Source organism: Porites lutea, chromosome 11 (genome assembly GCF_958299795.1).
Source record: "Porites lutea chromosome 11, jaPorLute2.1, whole genome shotgun sequence".
Taxonomy (NCBI): Eukaryota; Metazoa; Cnidaria; class Anthozoa; order Scleractinia; family Poritidae; genus Porites; species Porites lutea.
The window spans coordinates 10,504,398-10,512,745 of NC_133211.1; the positions used below are offsets into that span (position 1 = coordinate 10,504,398).

Here is an 8,348-nt window from a genome sequence, read left to right on the forward strand (position 1 = left end):
ACATATTTTCAAGTCCTCTTCTACAAACTACAACTTAATTGTCCTTTTTTCAGTTCACCTCGGGTAATACAAAGAGATTCTCGTCCTTGTCCTTAGTGACCACAAAGTTCCAGCAACTTCAAAACAACGCCCATTTTTACTCTTTCCAAACTCTAAAACCCCACTTAATTAACCCTGCCTCAGCCTACTTCTTTTCTCCATCTTACTTGAAGCTGTCCTTGGAGCAGGTTTACTGTTACCAACAGGTACTTTTATTTCTATTGGCTTTCCTATCTCTCCTAAGCGCCCAGAGAGGCCTTTGTGTCGTAGGGTGGCTGGGGAGAGGGAAAAAGTGCGCAAGGGACGATGGGAAGGGGAAAGAGAGGAAGCGCCTTTCCGCTCTTCTCATCAACCCCCGCGCGCTTGCTAGTTTTCGATTATTGCTATAATTTTGGGATACCGAGCTGGAGCCTTTGCGAAGGAGAGAGGGCGTTCCGCACTTCTGTTCTGTCATCTTAGTTTTTCTTCAGTGCACAGCTCGCTTCCCCCGACAAGGGGCTTTTTGCCGTGAATTTCAGGGTCGCCTCTGCTGAAGGCCTCTTTGTAGTGACTGTACTATTGGGAGTTTCTCTCTCTCACACACCGTACAAGCTACTTTTTAAAATCTACCAAAGTCCTTCCCACATCTACGACCTCAATATATACGAACTACAAGAATAAAAGTTACGTAATCTCCTCGTACGGAATAAATGCTGCTTAAACAAAAGAATATTCGTAGAAAAGAAATAGCTGTGGATTACAGATATAATTGTAAGCATTTCATGACAGGACTAACGTTCCTCGTGAACAAAAGTGCAATGAAGCTTCCTTGAGTGTCTATGTTTTGAGAATACGCCAAAAAAACTTCGTACTAGTAGTCGTCCTCGAATCTAATAAATAATATGAGTCGGTTATTTAAACGAAGTCTAACTTAGGCCGCCGTTTGAGAAATCATTGGACCTCCAGATCCCTTTCTTAGTGGATTAATTTAAGAAAAAAAAGTGCTTTTCCAGTGTACGCTATATGCTTAATAGAAATTGTTCGCGATAAATGGTGTTAAGATAACAGCTTGGCTTAGGACGGGTATTGTTAAAAATGGGCTAAACTCCGTCTAATAACCGGCCCTTAAAACGCCTCCTACAGGCTTTTGTTGCAAATAAAGCCGGCGGGTATTTTATTTGAATACAAGTGTGATTTATCACTTCTGGTTCAGAACGAATCGAAGGCGTCAAACAACACTAGAAGCGGTTTAGAACTTAAAAGTATCCAATGAATCGAGACGACCCGCTTGTCCGTAAATTATAAGCGTGGACAGCGTAAACAGAACCAAAAACACCGAGAAGAAAAGGCGATCTAATGCGCGACCAATCTGTTTCCACATTTCTTGATTTTCCTCGTCTTCGTCGACTTCATTGGCCGAGCTGATTGGACCTGCATCTGAACTCCGTTCGTCTTGTTTTTCATCATTGTTCTCCTTTAGTGTGACTGCTAACTCCAGGTCAATATCTGATTCCATTTCAGGGTCGACTACAGTCTTTGCAGACGCAGGTGATGAGGTTGGTGGAGTATCCTTGGATCTTTTCTTTGATATAAACCTTCGGCAACTTTTGGGAGAGCAGACAATTCCGTTCAATACTAAAGAAAAAAATACAGTTAGATGCCTTATTTCAGGTTATAAGTATGCATCTGACTTTTAACGATTGGAGAGATTTAGAGTCACGTTTACGGCAAACGGCAAGCATTTCTTTTCTTTTTTCGCACTTTACATCACTTTTTGGTAAAGTTTGGTACCAGAACAGTCAACCAAATAGGACCTATAGTGATTTTAATGCGTCAAGGATATTGACATTCGACCGGCTGCCTTTAACACAGTTTGATGTCGCCACATGGTTATTTGTTCAAAACCTTTAGCTATAAATGTGTGGGCAAACCAAAATCTGCACTTTACACACAGAGTTACCCGTCCCTTTCTTTTGGGACTAACCCCCCTTCCCCAGTGACAATACCAAAAGTTATCATCAATCCACCCTCAATAAATATAGGTTTAATTGATATTAAAGCAAAGACTATAATTATTTTCAAAATATGAGTCATTTCAAATATTTCCTTTCAAAGAGGATATTTACCTGTTAAGTATGTCAACAATTTGGGTGGCTTGGATGTAGCGTGGTGAGCCATCAGTACGAGGACGGTAGCGGCCAGCGCCAACCCGATTTCAAACATGATCACAATATAGTATACGCCAATCAGCGGTAGAGTGTCTGACTGCTCAGGCAGCTGATCAGTTATAACCACGAGGTACACACTAACGGCCAAGAGAATGGTGGCACACAGACCGATACGCTCACCACTTTCTGCTGGAATGAAGAAGCTGACGAGAATCAGCATGCCGATGATCATACAGGGCACAAGAGTGAACAGCACGAAAAACATAGGTTTGCGTCCGATGAAAAACGACACAATGACTTCTGGGAATTGTCTCTTTGGCTCCTTCTTCTCATCGTGGTTGTTCATTTTTATGACAAGGCTCCTCAGGGTCCAGTAACCATTTGACGATGTGAGTTTTAGATCTAAACAAGAAAAGAGGACATGATTGACCTGATTGACCACCTTTGTTTGATTATTAAATCATAAAAAAATATCGTATAATAATCAGTGATCTTACAGGATCAGGACGTCATATAACCATTTAACTACTCTATGCAAACGTACTAATTGCAGTAAAGTTAGACATAGTCCTAAGATTTTAGAGAGAAAACGCAGATTCCAGCCTGTATTTCTTTGGTCTTACTTGTTTGGGGTATGTCGCTACCTCTAGCTACAAGAATTCTGCACCATGACCAATAACATGATACCTTTTTCTGGATCCTCGCTTTCTGTAGTTGTTGAGATAATGTCCATTAGAGAGCGATCAGCTGCCAGGGAGCGAAATTTCATATTGCATTGCTGTTTGTCAAATGGAAAAAACTTCACATTGAGTTCACACTTGCTTTTAAAGGTCGATGGAGAAATCCACGTATTCAGGCCATTACTTCGCACCAGTACATAGGTGTGGAATTTCTCCACGTGACCTGCTTGAAGAATCTTATTATCAGCACTGTAAAAAAAAACAAGGGACGCTTAAATTAAACAAGATAACCTCGGCAACGCAATAAAGTAAATTACCTGACTATAGATATCCCTGAGACATTAGACAATACCTTACACTGAGGGAACAAATAATTTTACTGAACTAGTCGTCGTAAATCAGTGGAACTCTTTTCAAGGTCTTTTAGTGTCTCTAAGTGGGTAGTTGTAAAATGGGAGGTCGAAAAGAGGCTTGCCAAAAGCCACCTGGCGAAGAACAGTGATGATAGAGCTAGAGGAGTTGGGTCTAACATGGAATGAAGAGTAGGCCAAAGCTCAAGACAGGGTAGATTGATGACGTTTGATTGCGGCCTTACGTCCAATCCTAGATCAGAAGAGCTTTAGTGAGTGAATGATCATAAGTGAGTGTGGATACCTGAGTACTGATATCCTCTCAAGCTATACCTCTCAGTAAAAAAGTACAAATAAACTAACTTGTTCTCGAGAACAATATCAGGTACCCATATGGTCCGTGGGTCCACAAGAATACGGTCTATCCCTTCATAATCTTCAGGATTCCACTGAAGGAACGGATTAGTCCACATCTGGAAAAAGAGGGGAAGATACTGATGAGATGGTTTGGTTTTCAGTAAAAAATGTGAAAACCTATCAGGGACGTTGCATAATGTGTACAATGAAACTGGTGTCCTCCATAGTTGCATGATCGATTCCAGCACGAATAATTCTACACATCATATACCTCTCTAGAGGGAACAGAAAGCACTACTATATATATTTAGGTCGGCGCAGTTGTATATACAGCTCATGCACTTGATTCAGTTTTTAATCAGGAGAAGAATTTTCGTTTTCGTCAGTTTTCATCAGTTCGTTTCTGTTGGGAAGAGCTGTCATATGTGCACTACTGTATATATTAAGCCAAACTTGCACAAATCAGTGTAACAAATAAAACCCAACTAATTTTATACTGATTTACCTGGGTTATCTCAGTGTCTGTTGTAATAATTTGGTCTTTGTTGTCCTGGAAAAACAAACCAAAGTTGCTATTTTCGTATGTACATGTATAGATCGAATATCTGAGGATTCCACTTCAGAATCAGTAGTTTCAGGCTTTCAGACTGCGGATAAGAGTTCGGTGGAGAAATAAAGAAAGCGAAAATCGCGGCTGGAACCGTCCATCTGGCTAAACTATCCGCTTATGTAAGTCCTTAGTTAGTTAGCATATATACGTGCAATACCTTAAGAACGCTATTTTGAACCACCATATTTTTTAGTGTTTTGATGCTATGTGAAATCTGAATTTCCAGCGTTTGTCTGTTTCATCCGAAAACCTTTTACAATTTGTATTGTATTTCACTGCATTGTGATTTGCAACTGTGAGTGTTAACATGCTAGGCTTGAAAAATGCATCAAAGTTACGTTCAGAAATTACCACTCCGCTCAGTGCCTTGAAGTCCACTTGAAAGGTGACATTGATCACATCAGATGGTTTTAATACTGGGCGGACCATTTTGTCATACTGCCACAAAATGACCTGCCTCAAGCGGTATTCAGCTGACTGATACATGTTATATTTTAGAAGTTGTGCAATTGATGGTGGCTGGAGAGGGCCTCTCGAATGAAATTCAGTTGGCTGTGTCTGAGGTCCAGGTGTTGAAGTCTGAGCTAACACATCTTAAAACAAGAATAATACTTTTATAAGGAGAACTTCAGGAGCAAGACGTGCCAAGTAAAACCTAAACTATCAAAGCTTGTTGCTTTTCTATGAAAGTGCAGTCAAAGCCCGCTTTGACCCTCTTAATACGGACAGTTTGCTTTGTCCCTGCTCCAAACTTATCCACTTAATAAACCTTTAAAAGTGGGTAGGGGAAAAACCGCATTTTCACGAATGCCTCTTTTCTGGAATGGTTTTCTATTAATTAGCATGGGAATGGCCAAAACTGGGAGTTTTGAAACAATTAGGGCTTTTTCTTTTCTATTTTCAGTTTTGTTGCCCACTTTATCGTCTTTCTTTCACATGGAATTGTGGCTGGCTAGCTTTTTAGGAAAGGGACAAATTTAATCCGGCTACAAAGAGTAGTCTGAGGTAAATGGCGCAATTGGCACTGGATTTTCCCCGAAATGTTATTTGGTTTTTTATTTGTAACTCTGTCAGGGTTGGTTAAAAATTGCAAAGGCGAGGTATAGGTAGAATTGATCTATCTTTGCTAACGTTGCTGTTTAACAACTTAACAGTTTAAACTCAACTGCATCGTTCCATATGAGAGGAAATTAAAACGACCCTAGCCGTCCGAAAAGGGTTAATACGGACACTTTATTCTATGCCCCCCTCAATATCCGTAATAACGGGGTTTGACGGTATTTTGTATTCAATTAGACTGCGTAGCAGGCGCTTTTAAGTAGTGGGCGCAGGAAAGAACGAGCATGAGAGTCCCTCTCGCGCGCCCGTTCTTTCTTGGGCCCACTACTTTAAAGCGCCTAGCTGCGCAGGCTATCTAATCAGCACGGTTGGTCAGAGCTGTCCCCGGTGAATTTCTTGCGTGGGCATGATTATCATTTCCCTTTTGTCGCTAATGGATCATCAGGTGATTTCATTGGGAGGGAATTCGGAAATCATCTTGTTTGACAAACAACGCATCTCTTCATGAATATCAAGCAAAATAACTTAAAATATTGTTTCTCTATGTCACGGGAGTAATTCGGATGGAGAGGAAAACTTTGTTAAGATCGTATGATTCATCAATATCAACAGTTAAAGTAGAAGTGTGCTTCATCATCGAAACCATGCATGAGATTGAACAAAGTCAGTATTAAAACTGCGTGGAAAATGTGTTCAGTATATGAAAGTTACCTTAGTTACATCTCTAATACAGATAGGAAAGCATATGACTGCCGGAAACCTTATTAACATGTATATGCACCTAACTAGTTAAATGTTTAAAAGTTTTTGTTTTTTATTTGCATTTTCTAAGGTTTTTTTAGGAAATAGAGAACGGAATATTGTGTCCTTTAAGGCCTCGGGGGACACATATCTATGAATAAATTCATTCAGTTATGAATACAATTGCGGAGCTGCTTACTTTAAGTATCCAGTTTTTCGTGTTGAAATCCTTAGTTGTTCACATATCCGCAGGTGTTTTTCCTTGGGTCTGACTTGAAGGAATGCCGGCTACTGGAGTTATCTCTTGAATTAAATGACTACAATAATTTGCACCATTTATTACGAAAAGAGCCTCTAACGGTTTGAGACGTCCCTTGGGCATGTGTAGTTTCAAATAAATACATACAAGATATTATTTACAAGAAACGAATTGCCTTTGAATGTACTTATGTGAACGCAAAGTCCGATACTGATGACTCCATATCCGTGTTAAATGCTTATGACAATCAGAATTCCTCATATAATTTGTTATAATTATCCCCTAAACATCGTTATTAGTTATGATTTACAGTAACAGTTATTTTAAGAAAACAAATTTTTCAGAATAAAAAAAAGAACGTTTACAAAAACATGATTATTTAAGCGCGTAGAAGACGCAACTTGAAATTTGCCATGAAACTTCCTTTAGAAATATCGGCCCTCTGGTTTTAAAATTCAATATCATAGCAACAGAAAAACAAAGCCAGATGAACTAACCATCTTAAAAGGAAATGGTAGCAGGCGTGAAGCTGTAAACAGTATTTATAAGGTTTTTATTTTTAACAAAAGACCTATAACATCATTAATGTCTCTCAGTTGCTTCCAAATTCGTTTTACAGTGGAACTAGAAGTAGCGCCCCAAAACGTCTGCTGTACCACCCTCAGGCTGTTTACTTGAATGCAAAATTTAAAATTCCTTCTTCCTCTACCTATACGGAGAAAACTTTGGCATTCAAATGCGTCAAATATTTGCCGAAAGAGAATGAGATAAGTATTCTCTCTTAAGGCTCAATGCTTCGAACTATTCAGGTAAATCAGTAATCGGGAGAAATGAAGGGAGATCATTAATTATTCAATGTCAGCGAAGCGGCAAATTTGATTGCGAGTTGGCGGAGAAAGGCTCACAATAAGAGAAGAAAGGCGAAAATTGGCCAGGTATAGCGCTGATAAAACTTGCTTTCCTGCTTTCCAAACTGAGCCAAATTCTTAAACCCTAAGCGCGGGGTTTTGAAGAAGATTGGTGTACCTGCTTTTTAAGACTAAAACGAGAAAAACGAAGAAGATTGAACAAGAGTAAGCATTATCCTTTCGAACTTGAAAATGCAGAAAAAACGGCCTTTTTTAGTATGGAGTTCATTTTCGAAAGAGATTTTCGGAAAATTTACATTGCTTCTAAAAAACCTCGAGCGGGAAATGAAAGATGGCCTTTTCTCGAACAGAATCAGTTTAACTTGAAATTGACAGAGTGATTTCTGTTATGAAACGACTCACATTCAGCCACATAGAAGTACCTCAAAATTCGTGACAAAGGGCCCGACTTCCGATATTTCTCGCACACGCTCAAAATGTTACAGTCTCTTTTGATATCTCTTTACTCTACTGATATTTAAGGAATTGCCTTGTATTGGTGCTGTGCGACTGTAACTTCCTTAGTGACTTACTTGAACGCTTGTTCGAGCAAAATTTTCAATTTTGCTGTTAGTTATTCCCTATTTTTATGCCATTGGCTCAAATCTAGACAAGGAAACGATTTTTTTCTCAAAAGGTTGAAAAGGAGAGAAAAAGCTGAAACGGGGGCAATGTCGTTCTGCTCAACTTTCCTTAATTAACGAAAATAGAAAATTAATTATCCCACTGTAAACGCAGTTTCTCTCATTTTCATGAACAAATTGCCCTGGAAAGTAAAACGACTTGTTGTACAGTTACTGAAGAGAAGGTGCCGAACATTGCAGAGATCTTATGATCCACAACTCGGGTTTTGCAAATTTGTAAAAGCTAGTTACAAAACTGTGCAGCCGCTCTGAAAGAAATCAGAAATTCTTTACAGATCCTTATTTTCTCGAGAGATTGTTTTTGGCTGGATTTATTCGTGCTGTGCGGCATAGAAAGCTTTGTCAAACAGTATTTTCAGTTGTTTTGTCCAAGTTCTCTCTCCTTGCTCTTTTTTCCTTGTTGACTAAATTGACAATAAAACGAACTTTTGAAATTTTGGTAGTGAATGCGACTCCAGTTTGAAAATCTCCCAATAAGCTAAGATATAAAGATCTTTGACAAACTTACCAGCCAAACGAAGTAATAAGAACATTAAGGTAAACAACTGCGCCAT

The 8,348-nt window shown here is 39.2% G+C and overlaps 1 protein-coding gene across 1 annotated transcript; it reads right to left on the reverse strand.

Moving 5' to 3' along the window:
- Positions 1–686: 686 nt before the first annotated feature.
- LOC140953198 (neuronal acetylcholine receptor subunit alpha-5-like) lies at positions 687–8,348 on the reverse strand. The gene is made up of 7 exons (XM_073402697.1): positions 8,303–8,348; positions 4,535–4,776; positions 4,079–4,123; positions 3,580–3,689; positions 2,874–3,115; positions 2,145–2,588; positions 687–1,653 (listed from the first exon to the last, which is right to left on the reverse strand). The coding sequence occupies exons 1-7, from the start codon at positions 8,346–8,348 to the stop codon at positions 1,268–1,270; spliced, it is 1,515 nt and encodes a 504-aa protein (XP_073258798.1). The 3' UTR covers positions 687–1,267.

Coding starts and splice junctions, on each gene's coding strand:
- LOC140953198 (XM_073402697.1), bottom strand. CDS start 8,348: ATGGCGCAGTTGTTTACCTTAATGTTCTTATTACTTCGTTTGGCTG. Junction 3,116..3,579: donor GATATTGTTCTCGAGAACAA/GTTAGTTTATTT, acceptor TTTTTTTTACAG/TGCTGATAATAAGATTCTTC. Junction 2,589..2,873: donor AAGCGAGGATCCAGAAAAAG/GTATCATGTTAT, acceptor TTTCTTGTTTAG/ATCTAAAACTCACATCGTCA.